Source organism: Pipistrellus kuhlii, unplaced genomic scaffold (genome assembly GCF_014108245.1).
Source record: "Pipistrellus kuhlii isolate mPipKuh1 unplaced genomic scaffold, mPipKuh1.p scaffold_m20_p_13, whole genome shotgun sequence".
Taxonomy (NCBI): Eukaryota; Metazoa; Chordata; class Mammalia; order Chiroptera; family Vespertilionidae; genus Pipistrellus; species Pipistrellus kuhlii.
The window spans coordinates 17,960,570-17,985,430 of NW_023425438.1; the positions used below are offsets into that span (position 1 = coordinate 17,960,570).

The 24,861-nt window shown below is 40.8% G+C and overlaps 1 protein-coding gene across 4 annotated transcripts in view; it reads right to left on the reverse strand.

The window, feature by feature from the left end:
- THADA (THADA armadillo repeat containing) overlaps positions 1–24,861 on the reverse strand; it is a 283,517-nt gene that overhangs the window by 37,523 nt on the left and 221,133 nt on the right. For 3 of the 4 annotated variants that reach the window (XM_045580694.1, XM_036435157.2, XM_036435155.2), the window contains exons 32-36: positions 6,673–7,052; positions 5,921–6,039; positions 5,537–5,609; positions 2,958–3,111; positions 1,150–1,281 (exon numbers count right to left, since the gene is read on the reverse strand). In XM_045580694.1, the coding sequence (XP_045436650.1) occupies positions 1,150–1,281; positions 2,958–3,111; positions 5,537–5,609; positions 5,921–6,039; positions 6,673–7,052 (858 nt within the window). Of the gene's footprint in view, positions 1–1,149; positions 1,282–2,957; positions 3,112–5,536; positions 5,610–5,920; positions 6,040–6,672; positions 7,053–24,861 lie in introns of those variants that run through there. The other variant, XR_004987407.2, reaches the window with a different exon arrangement.

The window sequence follows — 24,861 nt, forward strand, 5'->3', positions numbered from 1 at the left end:
AGGTGCTGGGACAGTCACGCCTTCCAAGGAAAGCTTCTAGGGGCCACAGCCCTAACCATGGGGATAAGGGGCCCTGAGCTGGTTACAAACACTGTTTGGCTGTTTCCAATCCCATTCTGCTGTCCCCTGGGCAAATTTCTTTATTCAGCCTGTGACGCTCTTGCCTCAAAATGATGTTCTTGCTTCTCTTTGGTACGGTTGACTCAGATCTTTCCTGACACCCAGTCCCAAATGCACCAGAGAGGTCACCCTCTCAGGTGGCCATTTGTCCAGAGGTATGACCTTGCCTCCAGTCCCTTCCATCCAGCAATCATTTCCCACCTACAGCCAAAATTCCCTTTTGTTTCCATAGTATTTGCTATCACATACAGATAACCAGGGCCCCAGGGCTATGAACTCAGAACTGTTCACCTAGCTGTTCCTCTCCTGCTTCCTGGGTTAATATCACCACCAAATGAGGAGCCAAGGGCTCTGGCTGGGTAGTTCAGCTGGTTAGAGCACTGTCCTGATACCCCAAGGTTGCAGGTTCAATCTCTAGTCAGGGCACATATAGGAATCAACCAATGAGTTCATGAATTGGTGGAATAAAAAAATCAATGTTTCTCTCCCCCCCCCGCCCCCACTTCCTCTTTCTCTAAAATCAATGTATAAATAAATAAAAAATTTTAAGAAAGAGAAGCCAAGGCACAAAATGGAGACTCTAGATTATACTCATCTGTTTCCTTAGTATTTAAAAACTCACGGAGGAACACACTGATGGATCTATGATGTCTGGGTTATGTAACCATACAGATAATCAAGACTTGGCCTTATTAAAAAGGATGACAGTATAACTGACAAAAGGCACTGTTTATTAGATTTCTATCTTTGAAAATAATTTTTCTCTATGATATCCTAGAGCAGGAGTCTGGCTAGCAGATCACATCTCGGCAGCCACCTGTTTTTGTAAATAAAGTTTTATTGGAATAGCCCTTCCCACTTGTTTACCTGTTGTTTAAGTCTGCTTTCCCACTAAAGTGGCAGTTTCATAGACAGAGACAGAGACTGAATGGCCAAAAAAGCCTGATATATTCACTCTGACCCTTTAGCAAAAAAGAGTGCCAAGCCCTGTCTAAGAGCAATAGGCACTGCAGAAGCAGAAGGAGGTACCTGTTGACTGGCAGGTGTTCTCTTGTGACATGGCATTTGTCACTGTTTCCGTGGCAGCATCTCTGATGGCTTGCTCCTCACTCTGCAGGAGGGTGAGGACACACCTCCACAGGGCAAGTGTATCCTGCAGTCCTAAGGTGACAGAAAGGAGTCCAGTTACCTAGGCTGCAATTTACAAGCAGGTACAAATACCACTTCAAATGCATGGAGAACAGTATTTAATGAGCAACTGCCATTCCTGTTTTCCTGGATATTCTAAGAAAGGACGATCTGAGAGTCAGATAAACACAGAGAGAGCTAGCAAGCGAGAGAGCCCAAGGGGGAAGGTTTTAAAGTGTCTTTTCTTTCTTTCTCTCTTCTCGGTAGGGGGCATGGAGGAGGTAGCTGATTGATGATGTTTCTCACTCATGAATGTTTCTATCTCTCTATGCTTTTCCCTTCCTTTCTCTCTAAAAATCTATAAAAACATATTTTAAAAAATAAAATCAATGAAAACATACCTTCAGGTGAGGATTAAAACATACACACACACACACACACACACACACACACACAAAACACACACACAAACAAACAAACAACAACAACAACAACAACAAAAAAAAACCCTAAGTTCAGTGAAAAGCACCAGCAATCTTTCCAGTCACTTAAGCCAGAAGCCTGGATGTCATCCTTAAGTCTTCCTTTTACATGAACCTCAATACTAAGTCATGTTGATTCAACTTTCTAAATCCTTTCCAGCTGTCCCTTCTTTTTCCTCAATGCCACAGCTTCACACTGACCCATTCATTTCTCACCAAGATCATTGCAACAGGCTTCCCGGAAGAGGTGACGGTTAGGCCTGGTCTTGAAAGACAAATAGAAGTCAGTCAAGCAGCACTTTGTTTACAGAACTGCTCCCTACTGATGACTCATCGGGCCCACACTGGCCCTTTAGAAGGGAGAGGGAGGCAGGGCACGGAATAGGAAGAGCATTATAAGCCAGGTTAAAGCGTATTTAGATTTTATCCTGAAGGCAATGGGAACCCACTCAAAGGTTTTCAGTGTGAAGTGAAATGATCAGATCTGTATTTTAGAAAGACCACAAAAGCTTTTGGGAGCATAAAGAGAATGGGGGGGGGGGGTGTCAGGGCGGGGGGACGCCAAGACAGAAAGAAAAGAGGCCAGTCGTGGTTGGGTGGCTCAGGTGGTTGGAGCATTATCCGTACATCAAAAAGTTATGGGTTCGAATCCTAGTCAGGGCACATACCTCAGTTGCGGGTTCGATCCCTCTTGGGCATGTATAGGAAGCAACAAATCAATGTTTCTCACATTGATGTTTCTCTCTCTCAAAAGCAACAAAAACATATCCTCTGGTAAAGATTTACAAGAAAAGAAAAGAGGCCACTTAAGAGGCTGTTGGTGATCAATGATTAGAGTAGGAACCAAGAGGGTGGGAATACTCTTGAAGATGTACAGGTATAGTGTACACTGTCATTTTTCATCTTCCCTTTTTAAAAAAAATATATATATATATATTTTATTTAATTTTTACAGAGAGGAAGGGAAAGGGATAGAGAGTTAGAAACATCAATGAGAGAAACATCAATCAGCTGCCTCCCATACACTCCCTAAGGGGGATGTGCCCGCAACCAACGTATATGTCCTTGACCGGAATCGAACCTGGGACCCTTTAGTCCACAGGCCGATGCTCTATCCATTGAGCCAAATCGGTCAAGGCTCATCTTCCGTTCTTTTTCAACCTGGAGTATCTAGTCAGACTTTGAGCACATTTAGTGCAATGGACACCCCCTGCTCACTACACTTACCAAGCACGGGATGGGGGTTGGTGAGGAAAAATGGTGTGGTGCTGGTGAGGACTTCAGCAGCGGCCAGCCTGGACTCCGTGGGAAGATGATCTCCACAAGATGAGACCACCAACTGAACCCACTGCTTCAGTTTGGGGGCCACAGAGTCCCTGGTCTGAAAGCACAATATTTAGAGCAGTTCAGAAGATACAGTCATGAAAAGTGGGATGAGCTACATACACCAAACCAGATCTGCAAATTAGCTCTCACCACAGTGGGAGGAAAGGTTTTTCAGTTGCTTTTCCATCTCAACTAGGAAGAAATAAGCAAAGACAAAACTTTTGGGGGAAAGACCGTGCAACAAAAGTACTTATCGTCCCCAGATGCTTCTACCTTTAATAAAAGAACTTCCAATTTTGGCCGAGCATATAGGGACCCAGATAAAGACACATTTCCCAGACTTCCTTGAATTTGGGAGTAACATGTAATTAAGTTCTGACTCATGTGATGTCATTGGAAGTGGTATCTGTGCATTTTTCAGGTCAAACCTCAGGAGATAGGAGAGACCTTCATCTCCTGGGTTTTACTTCCTGCTAGCTGAATAAGGACAAGATGATGGGAGCTGGAGCAACCTGCTGGGTCCAGGCTGAGGACAGCAAACACCAAGGCTAACAGCTGGGGATCCAAACACTATCAAGCCACCCTATCTGCTCTGGGCTGCTTTCACCTGGTTTAAGTCACTGTCTTTAGGGGTTTCTGTTACAACATTTAAAGCGGTAATCCTAACTAACATTATTATTTAAACACAGCCCTATTTTTTTTAAAAAATAGCTTTTAGATATAATTTAATAGTTTTGAGATATAATTTACCCATTTAAAGTACTATGCAATTCAGTGTTTTTTAGTATATTTACACATATGTTAACCATCACCACAATAAATTTTAGAATAATTTCAGTACCAAAAAGAGAAACCTTTATACTTTTCACTTATCATTCTCCATCCTGTCACCTAGTCCTTCCTCAAGCCCTAAACAAGTCATCTACTATCTCAATGGATCTGCCATTTCTGGACATTTCATATAAATTAAATCAATACAATACTTTTGTGACTGGCTTCTTTACTTAACATGGTTTTTTGTGGTTGTTGTTGTTACTTATTTGTTTGTTTTTAGGTTCATCCATGAAATAGGATATATTTTTATGGCTGAATAATATTCCATTGTATAGACATACCATATTTCATTTACCCATTCAGCAGCTGATAGACATTCAGGTTGTTTCTATCTTTTAAATTCTTGTTTTGTTTTGTTTTTACTTTTTCTAGAAAGAGGTTAATGTTGCAAATGTATTTTACTTCCCCTGTCAATTAAACTTTTTAAATTTTTCAAAATAAGATGACTGGGTCTTCAGGTTGTCATAGAAGTAAACTGATGAGCATCTCAGACCTCAAGGAAGATTCTGACTCCCAATGCACAAGAAATCCAGGTTTCCCCAGGAAGTCTTTTGATGCATTCCTCTGCAGTTCTGTTAATTTTTCTCTCCCTGGAAAACTCCCAATTTTCATGAAATATCAGTGTATTCAAGTACCAAGCAGTGCCGTTAAGATTCATGTGACAAATGCTTAAAAAGGGCTTTAGATGAGTGATATATTTTGGCTGCCCTGTAGCCACTTTCTTAGAACTTGTTTTTTTCCCCTCTGGGCTGTAATTTTTTTTAAGCAAATCCTTTTCCTTCCTATAAACATCCCTCTAATCCCAACACACAAAATTGACTCTTTTTTTTGCTTTTTGTATGCTAATGACCAGCTGGCTTTGGACCCCTGGCCTGCCTTTGAATAACAGACCAAAGGAAACCGTGTATCTACTTAATTCTCATCCTCTGGTTTTCTCTCTCAGCCCAGGTTCTCTCTGAATTTAACAATCTCCTCTGTGACGTTCTCCTCAGCTCCCAAATACTCCCTCCCTCCTCTACATTCCCACAGTCTCCTCCCAACCAGAGCATTTAATATCATGACTGAACACTCCTTTCTCTCATTAGACTGTCCCTCCTGTCTCTATTCATCTTTGTGTCTCCAGGACCTCTCTCAGCGCTGCTTTATTGTAAGGCATCGGCACTGTCATGCTGACACCATCACAGTATGGTCATGTGTGACCAAGATCCTCAGGTGATTTCACTGTGCCGTGTTCTGGGGGAAGAATCAAGCCATAGCGATATACTTTCATACTTGGTGACTATGATCTAATCCTAGTGACTTATAATCCTTGGAATGGACTTATTCAGTCCCTCTCTAAATAGTCTAGAAAGAAAAATCAGGAAAAAAGGGGTCTAGGTATGTATATGTACATGTGTGTATTGGTGAGGAGGAGGTTGTGCTTTCTCATGGCCTCTAATCAAATGTGCCCAGAATAAGAGAAAATAAATGTCAAAGGTGGTGCTCAAAAATCCTTTGCAAGTTATACACAAAGTGAAAATCAACATGAACCATATTTCTATGGAGGTTACACAAACACGGCACAGTGCTTCTGCCTAATGACACCTTCCAGGTAAAAAAAGAGCACGAGATCCTAGACCCAAGATCAGGGGCAGAGTTGGCCTTACCTCTTCACTCGTCCGCATGTGGTGGACAATCACTTTGGAGGCAAGCCTCAGAGCTGTACTCTGAATTTCAGACCTAGAAAAAGTAAGCCAAAAACACCCCCCAAATCAAATCAAGCATATTTTATACAGATAGTAATCCAAGTGGATGTGAAGGCTACACAAAAACCTTGTGGCTACACAAACACCCCCAGAAGTAATTACCTTTTGGTTGACAACATGATACTCTGACATCTTTCTATTGCTTAGGCTTAGAACATGCTCCTACACTGACACTGAGAAATATAAGGCCTGAGTCTTTAGGTCAGGACTGTATTCAAATTCATTACATAACTGACTGATGTGACACTGAGGAACCCAGTTAGCACAGCAAATATTGGGACAAACCTTTCATTGGAAGCAATATCCATAGTCCAGTTCAAGAACTCCTTTGGGGTGAGATGGATACAGTGTTCCGTCTGGTGAAGCCACTCACTGGGGTCCATGCAATGGAGAATTTTCAGTATCTGTGTGAGCCAGATCCATGAAAAATAAAACAAAACAAAAACGTCAGGAAAAGGTCTTTCAGAAGCTAAGTGATAAATCACTTACAATAAGGGGTGTGTGTGTGTGTGTGTGTGTGTGTGTGTGTGTGTGTGGCCTATCTTTCAAAAAGCTCCCCTGATTTAGTTCCCTCCTAATACCTTGGGAGACCAAGACAGAGACACAACCAAGGTGCCCTAGAGATCTGTGATCAGAGTCTAGATGTCCAGATTCCTAAGTCAGTGTCCCTTCCTTTTGATTATACTTTCTAGGTGGCTATCTGTCCCCAAATAGCCATGTCAGCAAAGACCACTCTCTGACACATTCTACAGCTAACTGTCAATGCTGTTCGCTGCAGCGTTGAGTGGCTTACTCTCAATCTGCCTCTGGTTAGTCTGTCATCAATATTACCATCATCAAACACTTTTCTTACTGCCATCTGTGCATGGAACCATGCCAAACACCACACAAGAGAGTCCTTGTCCTCCTGATGCTGACTCTCCTTCAGATTGCTCCCGGAGAAGCCAAAGCAAACCCTGCCTTCATAATCTGATCCCTCTGGTTGGTTCATCAGAGTGTGGGAGTGGAAGGGGTAGTCAGTACACCGAAGGCTTTACCTTGCAGAAGCATTCTGGGTGATTTTCCTTCATTGCCAACATCAAGAACATCCCTCCCATATTCCACAACAAGGGTGGCAGTTCCTTCTCTCCTAACCCGGAGGCTGCTGCTGAAAACCTTTCCAACAGGGCTTCCAGTGTCAGCAGGCGCACGTCAGGGAAGGAAGACTCCAACAGCCGAGAGAAGGAGATGGGAACGTCCCGTGTCTGTTCTCCAGCCTGGACTGCCGCTGTCCACACTGCAGCGATGGCTAGCCTGGTGAGGCTCTGGAGGTACTGAGGTAGGCCTGGCACCGTGAAGGTATAGGGGAATCCTGTTATTAGCTCTGATCTTGAGATGATATTTCCAATTTCCTCCCATAAGCCAAGATGCTCTAGAACTAAAAAGAAAAAAAACACACAAAACACAAAAAAACCCAAAGGTAATCACTTTATTCAAAGTTTCACAAAAGGATTTGGGAAAACACAAGCCTCCGGACACACTAGGTGGGACTATCAGATATCTTTCCTGAGTACATTTCACACGTCCTATCTAATAAAAGAGTAAAGTGCAAATTGACCATCACTCCAACATACAAGATGGCTGCCCCCATGTGGTCAAAGATGGCCGCCACAAGATGATCAGCAGGGGAGGGCAGTTGGGAGGGATCAGGCCTGCAGAGGAGGGAATCAATCAGGCCAGCAGGCAGAAGCGGTTAGGGGCAATCAGAAAGGCAGGCAGGCAAGCAGATGGGAGTCAACAGTCTTGGACTGTAAGAGGGATGTCTGGCTTCCTGGTAGGATTGGGCCTAAATGGGCAGCCGGACATCCCTCAAGGGGTCCCAGATTGGAGAGGGTGCAGGTTGAGCTGCGGGATACACACCACCGTGCAGGAATTTCATGCACCGGGCCTCTAGTATGATATAATAAGTGACTTGCCCACCAAGGTTCAGGCTTCTGGTCCAGAAACAATTTCTATTTAGGTAACTCATAATTTCCTCCCTGGGGGACAAAAGACATTTCCATGGGAAGATGTGCTCCTTGCATCCCTCCCCAACATTTAGTCAATATGATCTCAGTAACCTCTTAAATCACCAAGCCTCAAAGTTGAGCTGCTCAGATCCCCTCTACAACACCTTTTCTCAGAGACTCTTGGTCAAACCTGGAGCTCACATGACAGACTATGCTATTGTTAGTAGGTCTACTGGCCTCTTTCTCCATTTTGATGTTCCAAATGAGCCCTTTAGGCATTTGAATACAGTTATTATGTCCCTTGTGTTTTCTCCAGACAAAACACCCCTACTTCCTTCAACTATTCACCATATAATAGGGTTTACCTTCTCTCACTAGTCTAACTGCCTTCTTTTCTTTGGACATACTTCACCCCCTCTTAAGAGATGGCCCCACAGGGTGGAACATGACCCTTTGTGTGGCCTGGCCAGGAGGACTATTACTTTCCCTGTTCTGACACTAGGCTACAGGAGTTGCATCACACTGTTGATTCAGGTAAAGCCCCCTGGAACCACAGTATTTCTTTTCTTGCTTGGTCTACCGATGCTGTGAATCATCTTTCTTCCACCTTGTACTCAGTGCTTAGACCTAGGCTTCTTTCTTTGTTTTAAACTCAAGTATATCCTGTTAAATTTTATTTGCCTGTTAAGTTTTATGGCCTTTTAGAATACCAAGATCTTTTTGTACTCTCAGTTCTGATAAAAAAAAAACCACACAAACAAACACATAGAGCCTACTATGTGCTTAGAAAGAGAAATGAATGACCAGGTAATTCCAATATAATTGTTTAAATGATAATCTGAATCTTAAAGGGGAAGAATGGATTGGAACCACCAAAGGCAGAGCAAAGTTTCAAACCTAAATTGACAAGCATGCCATAAAATGCCTGCAGTCAAATAAGTATTAAGAATGTGGACTGGGCCAGCAGCAGGGAGGACAGACACCTTCAAGTGTTCTGGTCAGTCAGCTCCCAGCTGCCCCTGTCCCCCACTCCACTCCAAGCTCTCAATTCACTAACCACCCGTCTGTGGGTCTAGTCATTCCCCAGTCATGAATCTCCCTAACTTTACCATTCTTTCCATAGAATTTTATCTGCAAGGACATCAGGATTTCATTAAATGCCTTGTTGAAATTCAGATATCTCATAACTCAGTAAACACTACTGATTTCTAGAAAACTATTATAACATAATATTGTAGAAATGTAAAATATTAAAATAACAGTTGGAAAAAAGGTAAAATTAAAAAAATAATAATACGGGCTTGCACTAATCCTGGAATTAAAATCACAAAATATTCATGTTACACATCAAGTTGTTTCAAAAAGAAGCTTGTCCCAAGAGGCAAAGTGAGGGCTCAGGCTCCAAAATGACTGTGCCTGTGGAGGCCACCATCCACCATCTATGGCTGCAGACACACTTTTTTTTTTTTTTTTTTTTTTTTTAAACTCAGACTCTGCAGAAGTCCAAGTTCAAGAAGGAGGGCAGGAATCTTTACAAAGCAGCAGGGAAATCCCAGGGAGTCGTGTCATCATCTCTACTTTCAATATCTAAAAACCTAATTCTATTACAATTTACTAACAAGAAGACTGCATTACCATGGTATGGTTTCCAGGTACCAATTCCCTGTACTTCCTCCTTACTGCTGCCTGTGAACACTACATTAAAAAGTGATATCATTTGTTTGGAAAGGAGTCAGAATCATGGCTCTGAGATCTGCTCATGAAAACATAATTAGAAACAAAAGAAAGTTCTAGGCCATTCAGAATAATTTTCAGAGGATCCTGTTAGCTGAAAGAGATATTCCAGGCAGAGTCTTTGGGACTTAAGAGCTGGGCACCCAGACTCATTTGCATCCTCTAGGACTTTGAGGAAAGATGGATGATGTCATCAAGAAGTCATGGACTAATGGCACTGTTCCAAAAAAGGGGTACATGAGGGACATGCTCAGGAAGGGCTCCTTTGAACTTCTTGGCCTATATGGCCTCTGGAGTTCAGTATAGTTCCATAAACATTTGTTGAACATATATTAGGTACTGTAGGAGATAAAGACATTCAGAGCTGAGAAATAAAAATTACCTGCAATTAAAGTGCTTTAAAATTAGTGGGAGATAAAGACGACTCAAAAATTGCAAAATGCTTAGTGACTTAAAATTGTGTGATAAGCTGAAATGCTGAGAATGTACCATGCACTATAGAATATTATATTCTCATTGTTCAATGCTATGAACAATTACACTTGTTGAATATTATTCTAAGTACTTCAACATACATCAACTCATGTAATAAAGTAGGCACTATTATTTTTCCCATTTTACAGATGAGGAAACAGAGAGGTTAAGTTACTTGCCCAAGGTCACACAGAAATGGTAGTTTATGACAAAAATGAGTGCAATGGGCACTTACAGGAGGGAACACAATGTAAGAAGGGCCCTGGAGGCTGCCCAAAGGTGCCTTGACTGGTAAAGAAAAGGGCAAATGTTTATGTGTGGGGAGGTAGGGCTTTAGTTCCAAGGAGAGCATAGCTCCTTCCAGCCTAGCACCTCACCATAGTGAAGAACTAGAGAATTCACCACACCCCATTTTCTCTTACATGTGAAAACACGAAACCCCTGACCAGGTAGCTCAGTTGGTTAGAGCATCATCCCGATATGTCAAGATTGTGGGTTCAATCCCTGGTCAGGGCACATATGCATGATATGTGGAACAACAAATCAATGTTTCTCTCTCTCTAATCAATTAAAAAGAGTAAAAATAAATAAAAACACCAAATGAGAGGAAGTCACCAAGAATTCAAAAGAATGAATAAGCACTGTAAGTACCCCTGCAGGCAGGACTTCAATGCTGGCTCTCTATGCACAGGTTCTAGCAGTGAATCAGAAAGACCAGGCTCTGCTCTCAGGAAATCCCCATTTAGGTGGGAACCACAGATCACCCTCTCCTCAGTGCCCAGAGTGAGGGGTCTCCAGGTGAAACAGGAGGTTGGAGTTAATACTTAAGCAGCTGCAGTGACTAACAAGGACGTATGGCTTTCCTGTTGAGCATAGTGGTTTCTCAGCCCAGGAAGTACATGAAATTCATCTGGAAAGCTTAGGAAAACGCTTATGTCAGGGGACACTTGACCGTGTCTCTGGGGTGAGCCTGGTTTTAAAGTGACCCAGGTGATCTGGTGCGCAGCTGGGGCTGATAGCCACTGTTTCACCAAAGGGTTTCACCAGCAGGATTTCACAACCTGGAGAAGTGCCGTTTTGTGTTCTGCCCTACCAAGTGCATCAAAGTCTAGAGTCTAGACCAACTACTTATTTCTGTTTTTAAGAGTGCCTGTTGTCTGCAGGGCACAAAAAAACCTCTTTGATGGGGTTCCTCGGTCTGAAGGTTAGCAACCTTCTCCCCTAGAAAAGGATTTTTCTACTTACAATTGTGATTGTTTTGGGTTTCTTTCTATCTTTCTTGGAAAGCCAAATGTTCCAATGAAGGAATCCAATGAAGATCCTCCTCTGATGATGCCATCTTATTGTTCATAAACTAGATGATATTTGCAGATTTTTATTAATTGGAGTTTTCCCCAGCCCTCCTTATTTGGAGAGTTTTTAGATTTCCCCATCAGTGCAGTCATTTTAGTCACCAAGTATGTGTGACTGATTCGGAACAACATCCAGTTTGATTTCATTTCTTAAATTAACATCTTTAGAGCAAGGCTATTTCTAGCCTTCAAACGACTGGCTTACTGGCTGAATTCACTTGGAAGGACACTACCTTCCACTCTGCTATGTCCTAATTATTTCAGTGGAGAAATAATTCCCAAGTTTGGAATTCAAGGACCAATAAAATGTCAAAATAACATGGAAGATTGGAATAAGTTGCCAACGTTTTACTTGGTAAAGTAGGGATATTAAAAATCTTCCATCTATATTTATTTCATGAAAGAAGGGCTATCCTTCACACCAAAAAATAATAAAACCACAGTGTCATCATAAAGACCAATTCTTTAAAGAATTTTGGCCTTAAGAAAAATTTACCTTCGTGTCATTTTGTTCAAGTTTTATTGTGAAAATGTCACCAGGGACCAGCTTTGGAGAAGCTGAGAAAAGCTTCCTGGGAGCGATCTGTCTGCATAGCATGACCACGTACAACAGAGAGCCTCTAGGAAGAGATCGACTTTGCCGAGTGGCTCAGGACAATGTCTGTGTGAAGCAGCACAGTGGCCCCATCACTTCCCTCTGGTCACCTCAGAGGCGCTATTTGAGTGCTTGGTCCTTTGGTGAGTTGCAGAGTTCAGTGTTACATCTACAACCTGAACAGTGATGCTAAGAGAACTGGATTTCAAAGCCACCATGTCCTAACCAACCAGGATAGGGCACTAACTTCGACCTGGCTGAAAGGGGATTTCAAAGCTGCAGATGCCTTGAGCAGGGACAGTGTCCTATTTCACAGATCCTGCTGTATTATTTAGGAAAGGGCAGGCCTGAAGGTCATTCATCTTTAATTTTCTAAACTATTCATGTAGGTTTGTTAGAATTTCTTTTCAAGATATCATCATAATCTTAAAAAAAATACATGTTGATTTAAACAGCTTTGACGGGTATTCTGGAAAAAAAAAAAAAAAAAGTGGATGATTTCATTACCACATAATTATGGATATAGCTGAGTTTCACCAGAAGAGCGTTTAATTTAGGTTAATTTAACTCCACATAAGTACTCAGCAAAGAGAGAGATTGGAAAATAACAATTAAAAGAGAGAAGGCAGTTTCACCTGGCCTTCTAATCACTGAGCAGATTCCCGAAGCGTGTTTGTGCTGTCACCTGAGACCCGTGGCTCTCAAACGTTAGGGTGCTCACTCACCTCCAGATTTCCTGATTCAGGAGCAGGTCCCAAAACAATCACACGTCTAACAAAATCCCAGGGTGATGCTGATGTTGCTGATGAAGGGACCACACTTTAAGAACCATTACCTCAGAGCATCTGAGATCATCATGCTTCTCAGTGTAAACATCTTGCCATGCTGAACGGGTGTAATTCTAGTGTTTATGGTACCTGTTTCTGTAGCCCGTGGCCCCCAATCAAAAGACAACCCTTCATCTAGTGCTCGACCAAAGAGCTCCTGAACATTATACGGTCCCTGACCTTCCCTGCTATGTCACCAAAGAAGAGAGCCTCTGGATTCTGTGCTGAACTGGCCGAAATAAAAGGGGCGGGAGGGAATAAGGGTACAGGCCCAAGGTGACAGCACTGTCTTGGCCCCAGCAGAGATGGCTCCGAGAGAAGCAAAAGCTCAGTGAACACAACTAACTTGTTCTATTTATAAGCAGCAATCAGTATCCATGAAGGAGGAAAGCTCCTCCTCGGGATTGAAAAGTCCAACCAAACAGGAAAAAGTGGTCTACTGCTATGGGATAAGTCACTTCCTGGGGATACTGTGTGAACAGCAATATTGATTGTGTCCCTGAGGTGGTCACTTGCTGCTGAGGGACAGAAGAAAGATGTTTATCCTGCCTGAGGACATGCTGTTCCCTTTCCCTCAACTGAATGAATGCATGCATGCATGAATGAATAAATTAATGAATGGACTTCTCTTTCATATATTATAAAGGCTCTGAATCCTCTGATACCACAAGGCCAAGAAAACTTTGCAGCTGTAATTGTTCTGAAGTTTCTTTTATCCATCCCTGCCTCTCTCTCTCCCCCAGAATCTCTATTCTTCTTTTAAAAGTAGGGGATGAGAAAATATAAGCCGATTTCATTTTTAATGCACAGGGAGATGGCCAGCTTGCTCTATTTCAAAGAATCGTAGCTCTGGTCAGAGAGCTCTGTAATCAGATCCAACAAAAGTTTTTATCTGAAACGGTTGATAAACTGGTTCTAAAAATAATCACAGATGATAATTTGTACACTTGAATGTTAATGTCCTGTTATGCAATTTCTCAGTAAAAAAAAAATTATATCTGGGGAGAGAAGGAAACCATAGGAACTACAACAACAAAAAACAACTGATTTAATAAATTTTGGCTTCTCCTTATCGAAGGGAAATTCCATTCTTCTACTTAATCCTCTGCCCCTCCCAATAAACTGTAATCCTGACCCCAGGCGCCCTTCCAGTTACAAACATGTAGAATGACCTGCTGGAAGGAACTGGATTCCTACTTTGTCTTGAGAAGCACCCTGAACTGGTACTTTTGGCTACTTTTGTTTCTAGGTCTCTGAACCCCTTCATGCCCTGCTTACACAGGTGTAAACCAAGACACACACCCCTCCGAAAACATCCCCTTCTTTCCTTGCCCCTCTGCATACTCTCAAAGGCATGTATTTTTAAGCACAAAATTCCTTATTTGCTGCTCAGCAAGGAGGAAGACTATCTTGTCAACCCATAAAATAAAACACAAGTCTCTTCAGAGAGCTCACCAGGCACTGTATGGTTCCAATAGCTTTTACTTCTTGCTTCCACCCACCATCCCATCCTGCCTCTGCCCAGCACAGGGAGTAAGTCAGGAAATACTTGTTTATAAACACATGACAACCGAAAGACATGACCATAAAATTACTTCTAAGCATACACAGCTTCTGGTTCTTTGTCTGTGAACTGCTCCTCGGGACAAGATCGGGAAATTAGAGACTTCCCTATTGTACCTTAGATGTTCCTGTTTAGTTTACTTTTTCCCCACAAAGGACCAGGGGCTTCTGTTCCACCCACAGGAAATGAGATACATTCTGAACCCAACTTGAGAGAAGGGAGATGGCTAGGAAGATTCCTTTAAAAAACCGGGGTTTACCTTTGTTATCGCACCTGTAATGAGAGAGAGGCTAGGACTACTTATCTCCGTCCCCTGCCAGTGCTATGGTTTACAGTTTGAGAGAAACAGACTCTAGGACTGAAGAGGTTACTGGTATCACTGGACTGCAGACCCACACCTGTAGGAACTGTGTCGCAAGGTGCAGCTGATAACTGGCAAATCCAACAATCTGGTTGGACTGGGAATGCCATTTGATGTGAAGTCTGGCCTCAACATGGAGGCAGGAGTTACTAGTAAGTCAATTCTGCCAGATGAGCAATGGAAGACGGTGAACCTGAGGGTAAGCGTACCTGACTACGGGACCAGCAACGCTCTGTCTCCGATTCTGGATGTGATGAACATTCATTTCTTTGCTCTCGCTATCCATTTTATCTCCTATTAGCTGTTGTGTTTTTTTTTTTGTTGTTGTTGTTTTTCAATGTTGGATTTTTCCTTTCTGAATGGCTTTTCAAGGAGTTTTCACAATGTTTTTCACGAGACCTTCACCCCAATTGTCTGACGGTATTATCCTTTTTTTTTTTTTTTTTACAATTGAGGAACCAAGAGGTTTCAAAACAAAGTGATGAACGTAATTTTTGCTTCGGCTCGTGAGGGTTTAATTCCTTTAGGAATTACCCTTCTGCCATAAACAACTAGAAAACTGGACAAAATGTACAAAATTGTTTTTAAACATTAGACATGGGCAGTGCAAGACAGTGATCCCGACAGAAGGAAACAAACAAGGCAAGCCTTTCAATTGCCCCAGACTATTCCCACAGTAGAGAAAGCTTGTAATCTGTGGGGCATCAGGGAGAGACCTGAGAGAGTATCCCTTTGTTAATGGAGCTAAACTTGCACTGACTAAAGGCTCCTTTTTAGATTGGATCCATCTTAACAAAGCTTAAAAACAAGTCTTAGAAGATTTTGATCAGAATATCTGAAGACATAATATTATATGATAGTACTCCTCAAATTAAGTCACAGATTTAACACAATACCTATCAAAATCCTAGCTGGTGATTCTTTTTAATGCATACTTTTATTGCTTTCAGAGAGGAAAGGAGAGGGAGAGAGAGAAACATCCATGATGAGAATCATTGATCAGATGCCTCCTGCACACCCCACACTGGGGTAGAGCCTGCAACCTGGGCATGTGTCCTGACCTGGAATTGAACCATGACTCCTAGTTCATACGTCAACACTCAACCACTGAGTCACGCTGGCTGGGCTAGTATTTCTTTTTTTGCAGAAATTGACAAGTTGACCCTAAAATCTGTATGAAAGTGTAAAGGACCCAGTTATAACAATCTTGAAAAAGTTTTAGGACTCACAATCCTGATTTTAAAAGTTACCACAAAGCAATAGATAATAGTGTGGTCCTTGCATAAAGGAAGATATACACCGAGTGGCCATATTATTATGACCACCCCATCAGTACTTCGATGGGCCACCTTTTGCCTTCAAAACTGCGGCGATTCTTCTTGGCATTGACTTCACGAGATGTTGAAAGGTGATGCGAGGAATCTGACACCATGCCTGATGAATAGCACTGTCCAGTTCTGTGAGATTTGATGGTTGTTGAACCAGCTGCCTGATGGCTCTTTTAACTTCATCCAACAAATGCCCAATTGGATTGAGATCTGGTGATTGTGGGGGCCACCTAAGCAAGATAAAGTCTTCCTCGTGTTCTTGAAACCACCCTGTACAATATGAGCACTGTGGCATGGCCCATTGTCTTGTTGGAAGAAGCCATCTCCATTGAGATACGCCATTAACATGATAGGATGAACTTGATTAGCAATGATATTTAGGTATGTTGTGTTATTCAGATGTTGTTCCACATGAATTAAAGGGCCCAAATCATGCCAGGAAAACATGCCCCAAAATATAACAGTGCCCCCACCAGCATGAAGGGTTGTACTCATGCATGTGGGGTGCATGCTTTCATGCTGTCTCCATGAAATTCTCACTCTGCCATCTGTATGATGCAAATGGAAACATGATTCATCAGACACATGACTTTTCCAATGCTCAACTGTCCAATCCTTGTGTTCCTGTGTGAATTGGAGATGTTTTATCTTAGTAACTGCAGACAGCAAAGGTATTCAAACAGGCCTTTGGCTTCCATATCTCATTCGATGCAGTGTATGGCTAATTTGCCTACAGATGTCAGGTGGTCATAATAATCTGGCCACTCAGTGTATAGATCAGTGTAATAGATTTGAGAGTTTAGAATTAAATCCATGTATTTATATGGTCAATTTACAAAAGTTAACTCAAAATGAACCAAAACCTAAATATTAAGAGATATAATTATAAAACTCATAGAAAGAAAACATGGGTACAAATCTTTGTGACCTTGAATTAGGCAATGGTTTCTTAGATATAATATCAAAAGCACAAGCAACAACAGAAAAAATAAACTAGACTACATCCAAATTAAAAACTTTTTTACATCAAAGGACATTATCAAGAAAGTAAAAAGACAACCTACAGAATTGGAGAAAATACTGACAAATTGTATATCTGATAAAGTATTAATATCCAGAATATATAAAGAACTCCTACAATTCAGGAATAAAAAGACAAATAACCCAATTTAAAAAGGGGCAAAGGATCTCAAGTCATTTCTCTAAAGAAGATAAACAAATGGCCAATTAGAATCAGAAAAGATACTCAATATTATTAGCCATTAGGGAAATGCAAATCAAAAGCACAGTGAAGTACCACTTCACACCCACTAGGATGATTATAATAAAAAGATGAACAATAATAAGTGAAGTTGATGATGTAGAGAAATTGGAAACCTCATACGTTGCTGGTAGGAATGTAAAATGGTGAAGTCTATCGATATTTGGAAACAGTTTGACAAGTCCTCAAAAAGTTAAACTTAGAGATGGCATATGGCCAAGCAATTCTACTCCTAGGTAAATACCCAAGAGAATTGAAAATATATGTCCCTCCCAAAATGTAAGTATGAATCTTCATAACAGCAAAAAGTAGAAATAACCCCAAAGTCTATGAACTAATGAATGGATAAACAAAATGTGGGATATCTATACAATGGAATATTATTTAGCCATTAAAAAGAATAGAGTGTTGATTCATTGTACACCATGGATGAACCCTGAAAACATTATAAGAGAAAGAATCCAGACACAAAGACCACACGATGTATGTATGATTCCATTTACATGAAATGTCTAGAATGAGCTTTCAAAAGTAACTTGCTTAACTAATTTAACTGACATTGGCAACTAGTTTCATATGATCTGTGATGAGGGGGGCTGGAATGGGGCAAGACAGGAACACACAGAAAACCTGAAATTATAGATCTTAGACCCCAGTGGCTCATCTGAACAGTATTTTATTCCTGGGATGGAGATGTGGGTAAGAGGGGTTTGAGATATTGTTCTGTTACAGTTCCAGACACTCAGCCCAACTCATATTATAATGAGGCCCTTAATTTTGGTTATAGAAATGGAAATAGACCAGGAGCCAGAAAAACTTACTTCACTAACCAGCTGTGTGACCTTGGACAAGTCACTTCATTGCTACAGTTTCCACTCTACCTATTGATTAAGTGGTCTCTGAACTCTAAAATTCTAAGGATTGTGGGCCTATGTACTCAGCACCAGGCTTGGAATGAATGAGGGATAAACACCACATGAACCTAGCAATCTATTAACACACCCTGTATTATTCTGACATCAGAGAGGCAGCTAGGAACCATCCGCTTATTTTAGGAGCTCACTGTCCCTGGGAAAGACACTTTTGGCAAAAGCAACAGCTCAGATGATAGTCCCAATGTTTTGGAGAAAAAAAAAAACTAATTTATTGACAACAAAGCCCGTTTTTTCCCCTTGAAATTTCATAGCTGCAGGCCCAGAAATACAAAGTTCCCAGAAGACTCTAAAAATGTGTTCTCAATTCCCTTTTATCTCCCACCCAGAGCTGAGAGAATAGCACCAACTGTGTCATATTAAACACATCTGCATCTAAAGCTGATAAAAGTGCATGACCGAGGGAACAGATATGAATTGTTTTCAATTTGTTCAGATGGGATTGGTTAAATTTAACCTAATTAGACCAAATAATCAAAGTAGGTGTTTGTAAGTTGCCAATGTTTTCATTCTCTGTAATTGTTTGGCTATATTTCCCAGGAACTTAGGTAAAGAAAGTTAATATGTATAAAAATCATTGACCTTATACTTATTCATGTCACACATATATTATTCATGTTATAGGCAATACAAATACAAGGCATTGTTGAATATTTCCCACAGATTTTACCACTTAACCATCATCAACATCTAAACTGGCCTTTGGGAGGCTTACATGACCTAACCTCCATTGTATACATACGAGCAGTAATAAATGAGGGTCTGTCTTCTAATCTTACACTGATCTACAAAGCACACTGACCAAGCCTGTAGACTATTTAGGAATTCTGACTTAATGCACACAAACTGGTAACATTTAAGACATTTAGAAAAAAAATATTAACAATAAAAAGTTGCATCCCAATTAAAACAAAATGTTTATTGCATTTGGCAAAATGATGAGATCTGAAGTATAAATTCCAACTAAGAAAGAAACCACAAAATGCAGTCACCAGCAGCCTGGTATTGGGAAGTGTTTTGTGCAGTGGCTGTAGGTCCACTTTCAAAAGGAGACGGAGCAGGGGCCTGCCCAGGAATGGTCAAGTTTTCTCTTTGTAGTAACTGCTCCAATCCTGGGAACACCTCACATTACTCCAGAGTCCCTCAGAATGGGAGAGAGAAACACAGGCAAGAAGGTCACTGTAAAAGCATGTGTTCTAGAACAGTGGTTGCCAACTGGTGGTCAGCGGACCACTGGTGGTCCTTGAGGTCCAAAAGGTTGGCAACTGCTGACCTAGAAGCTCTTGTAAAGGGGACCCCTCTCTGAGGCCTGCGGGGCCTTCACGAGAGGAAGAACCCTGAGAAGTTATGTCAACAAAGAGGATTCTAGGGTACCCTTTCTGAGTGGTTTTCTGACTCTGGCCCTGATGGGATTGTGAGGCCACAGAGTAGTAGGTGGCTGGAAATCTCAGGGTCTGCTATCTTTTTTGTTACTTGTTTTTATTTTTATTGATTTCAGAGAGGAATGGGGGAGAGAGAGAAACATCCGTGATGACAGAGAATCATTGATTGGCTGCTTCCTGCATACCTACTATTGGAGTTCAAACCTGCAATCAGGCCATGTGCCCTGACGGGGAATCCAACCATGACCTCCTGGTTCATAGGTTGATGCTCAACCACTGAGCTACAACAAATGGGATCAAGCTCTGCTATCTTACCACACATGTAACATTAAGAAGTTTTCTCTGTGCCTCAGTTTCCTCATGTCTAAAATGAAGGACCATGCCTGACTGGGTGGCTCAGTTGGTTACAGCATCATCCCATACACCAAAAGGTTGCAGATTCGATCCCTGATTAGGGGGAGTACAGGAGCTTGGTTTGACTCTAAAGTCAATAAACATATCCTTGGGTGAAGATTAAAAAAATAAAAATAAAAATTAAATGAAGGATCACTAGTACCTCCATGAATGCATGCAAATGCTTGCATAGTGCTTAGCATAGAGTTAAGTGCTCAATAAATATTGGTCATATTATGATCTCTACAAGAAAGATGACATATATTTTAAAATTTTTAATTTATAGATCTTTAAAAAGAGAGAGAGCAAGAGAAACATCAATATGTTGTTCCACTTATTCATTGGTTGCTTTTTGTGTGTGCCCTGACTAGGGATGGAACCCTCAACCTTGGTGTATCAGGACAACATTCTAATCAACTGAGCTACCCAGCTAGGGATTATGAGAAAGATGATATTGAAAATGTTTCCTGAAAATGAGAATATAATGGGCATTCAATATACATTTCAGATGTGATATGGAACAGGATGGACAATGTTTCTACCTGAAACATTTCTATGAAATTATGTCAATTCTTTACCTCTTTGGGATTAACTAATCCTCTTCATATAGAGTTATAAAAGAGAGTACCAGGTTGCTAAAATTACTAAAATAGAGACTAGAAAAGAAAACCCCCCTCACAAACTTCAACTGAAAGTCAGAAAGTGCAAATAGGTAAGAGACTTGTTTAAACACTTGGTAAAAGAAAATGTCCAATTCAATTGATGGGAAAAACACAAATTTAAGGGGTGTGGACATAAAAGAGAAATAGAAAGTCCATCTCTCAGGATAAGAGGATAAATATTTAGTCAAGATTCAGATAGAATTTCAGTAAACAGATAATTCACTGGAAAATTTCCAACCTGAGAGCAAATAATTTGAGATGAGTTTAAACTGCGAAGGAAAGCTCTCTATCCCACGTCCCTGCCCAGGCCTGTAGCAGCCTCCGAGTCCTGCGGCAGCAAGGATTTTTCTTCCTCATCCCCCCAGCCCCAACCGGAGACTATAATTTTCTTTCCAGCAGGAAACTGATCTATTCTAATGATGACAGCTGGATTCAGAAGAGGAAAAATAATACAGGGGACAGAGAGTCCTGGTGGGTTTAAATCACTTTACAACTCAAAACACAACCCCCAGATTTGGAATTTTTAAAACCTAGTTAATGGCTGAGAAAACCTCAAATGATTGGGAAGTTCTAAGATAAAAGTTTGAATTACACAAAACACATAATTATCTTAAGCTTTTCTAATCATCTCTGCCTTTCCCCTTCACTGTTTTTTTCTCATTGTTTATGCCCCCGGCCCTTCAATGTGGTTCTAAGATACATTAGAGGTAAGAATAGCCTTACAAGGTCACTTACAAAATAATATTTGAGAGGATCTGGGTTTCCTCCATCCAAAAATTTTTTCCTGAAAGTGATATTATTTTATTTCTTTGGGAATAATTAATCTCCTTCATATTTAGATACATTTATTTTTGAAATACATGTACACAAACAAACAGGATTATATTGTGTAAAATTCGTACAATGAGAAATCAGAGTCGTGAACCTCCTTATAAACACACCATTATAAAACAACTACTTTTAGCAATATGTTGCCTTTAACTTTAGTCTGGTCCTCCACTCCTCACCACCCACCTCCCAAACTCCCAATACTGATGACCATAATGCCTACACATATCTTTTTGACATCCCGAGAAGGGATTTTCCGTTACATTCTTTTTTAGTGACAAGAGGAACTGAGCTTCCTAAGGTTGCTAAGAATCCTAAGAGGATCCAGGCATAGAGAGAAGTGTCACCTCTTCTATGAAGCTCTTCCTGTCCTCCCTAGTAGAAATGACCATTCATTCTTCAGTGCCTCAGCTGTATTCAGTACATATTTCCTTTTTGTAACCCCTTATTGCAACTACTTATAAGCCCAAGATATATTCATGTGCATCTCCAGATGCAGGTGTTCAATGTTTCTGATGCTAGTTGTCATGTCTAAAAGAAAATAAATGAACAACAACAAAAATGATCCTTTTCTAATTCAAAGAGGCAGGAGCAGCCGGAATCAACTGGATTCCTGATATTCTGTGCCAGTGATGCTGTGCCTCAGTGTCTTCCTGAGAAAGCAGGCATTTCTTCTTTCCTGAAAATGTTTAAGAATAGAAGGAAAGCCCAGCCAACGTGGCTCAGTGGTTGAGCATTGTCCCACGAACCAAGAGGTCGCCCATTTGATTCCAGTTAGCACAAATGCTTGGGTTTCAGGCTCATTCCCAGTAGGGCGCATGCAGGAGGCAGCCAACTGATGTTTTTCTCTCATCAAAGTTTCTATCTCTCTATCCCTCTCTCACTCTCTAAAAATCAATAAAAAAGCATTAAAAAAAAAAAAAAAGAATAGGAGGAAAACAGAAAATGTGAGGGGTAGAGCATAATTTTGCTAGGCTGCAGAGGATTAGATTAGACGCTTGGTTTCCAGGTCTTGATAATGATGAAAATATTAATGGTAGCTAATATTAACTGAGCACTTATTCTGATGATGCAAAGCACATTCATTTTTGTAAAAATCCTCACTGGAGGATATATTTTCCATTGATTTTTAGAGAGAGTGGAAGGGATGGAGGGTGTGGGAGAGAGAGAAACATTGATGTCAGAGAGACACATGAACTGGTTGCCTCCCAAACTCACCCTAGTGGTATCAAGCCTGCAATCCAGTTATGTGCCCTTGACCGGGAATCAAACCTGTGACACTTGGGTGTGAGGGCCAATACTTTAACTACTGACCAACACTGGCCAGGGCTGCAAAGCACATTCTTTGGCTTATAAGGTAAACTATAATGCTATGACATTATTCTGAAATCGTGTTGAAATCTACACATCTAAGTAAGTGATCACCTTGGTTGGTAATATACTTAACTATTGTTCAAATGGCCTTTGAAAACAATCTATGAAACACACAAAAATAGTTTTCATTATTTTAAGCTCACAAGTTTATTTTTACCTAAACAGTGCTATACCTCTTAAATTACCATTGTATTTGACATTTGGTTAGTTCTAAAAATCTAATTCATCCTTAGAGAAGGACAATTTGTTCTACTGTTCTGTGAATGCATTATATGAATACATGCCTTCACAGAGAAAGACACAGATACCTACACATACATCCTGTGGTTTATAAGGGTAATTCCCAAAGGTCTAGACAAAAACAGTACTTGTCCAACAGGAACATAATATGAGGCATATATGTAATTTTGATTTTCTAGTAGCCACATTTTTAAGAGCAAAAAGAAACAAGTGAAATTAGTTTTAATAATACATTTGATTTAATCCAAAATATAAAAAAATATCATTCTGACTCATAATCAATGAAAAAAATCAATGAGAAATTTAACACTTTTTTCCATACCAGGTCTTTGAGATTTTGTGTTTAATTTTATTCTTACAGAACATCTCAATTTGTATCAGTCACATCCCAAATGCTCAAGAGCCACATGTCGCCAGTGTCTGTCATACCAGTGCAGGATAAAATATTTAAAGCCATGGTTGTCATACTGGGATAAGAGTTGGGAGGAAAGGATGATTCAAAATGGCCAAAGTCATCTTTATGGAAGAGCTAAAGGACAGGCACTTGGAGAAGAGAGAGGGTATTCTACAACATTCAAGGGTTAACCCTTCTAGACAAGAAATAATGGTACTAAGGCAAGAAAACCTTAGTTCAGCCGAAACCGGTTTGGCTCAATGGATAGAGCGTCTGCCTGCAGACTGAAAGTCCCAGGTTCGATTCCGGTCAAGGGCATGTACCTTGGTTATGGGCACATCCCCAGTAAGAGGTTTGCAGGAGGCAGCTGATGGATAATTCTCTCTCATCGATGTTTCTAATTCTCTATTCCTCTCTCTTCCTCTCTGTAAAAAAATCAATAAAATATATTTTTTTTAAAAAGGAAAAAAAAAGAAAAGAAAAACTTAGTTCAAATAAACTAATAATTACAGTCAACCACACAACTCTGATAGGATGCCACTGACTGGACTTGTGAATGGTAAGCAACTCTTTCATGGCCAAGGCCCTGTAGACACTAAGCAGAAAAGTATTATAAAGCTGGAATCTGGAATTGAAATACAAAAATGTTGGAAACCCAAAACATCTTACATCTGGTAACATCTGGTTTATAATCTCTGGACCCCAGTTAGCTCAAGAGTAAAATAAAGCGGACACAATTTTGAGGTGTCTTATAGCTAGGGTGACCTATAATTTATTGCGCAAACCTGGACACTTTCAAGAGTAAAAGGGGGCACTATTAATAATTATGCTGGGACGAGAGGCATAAAGGAGGACTGTTTACAGCCATAAAACTATATGATCCTATTCTACCAAATGGACACAACAGCTACTCCTGTGCAGGGATATGGAGCTGATGAAAGTCCAGGCATGTTCTTATTACCTCTGCATGGCCAGGGGGCTTTGTGGGCTAATATGCATTGATCCGGGTGAGGTGGTTTCGCACCTCCCCCTCAAAGTATTTTAACTTGGTTTGAATTTGGGAGCAGGGTTCCATCTGGACAGAGCTGGACTCTGACAGCCTGAATATATTTACTGAAGACAACAAATCATTGACAGACTAAATTTAACAGAGGAAAGGCCTGGCCTGCTTGTACTCAGAGTCTGACTCTGTAATTGTAGCCTCCTTCAGACAGGCCTAATCAATTAGAAGAGGCTGATTTTAACCAGTTGCAGGCTCGTTACCCTGCATTCCAGTTTGTGTTGACGAAAATCAGTTTCAGTCTGTGGCCTGGAACTCATGTACAGCACTTCCTTCGGCCTCTTATATAAACACATCAAAAAATTTTTTATTTGGAGTTGCCCTTCTCCCTTTTAAGAAAACCACTTTGTGGATCGTGATTAAAATAGAACAATTGTATGTGGATCTGGGACCCATACCAGGAAACATATATGACCCAGGAACACGTATAAAGTCAGAGCGTGAGGTAGCGAAGGGTGGATTTGAGACAGTCTCAAA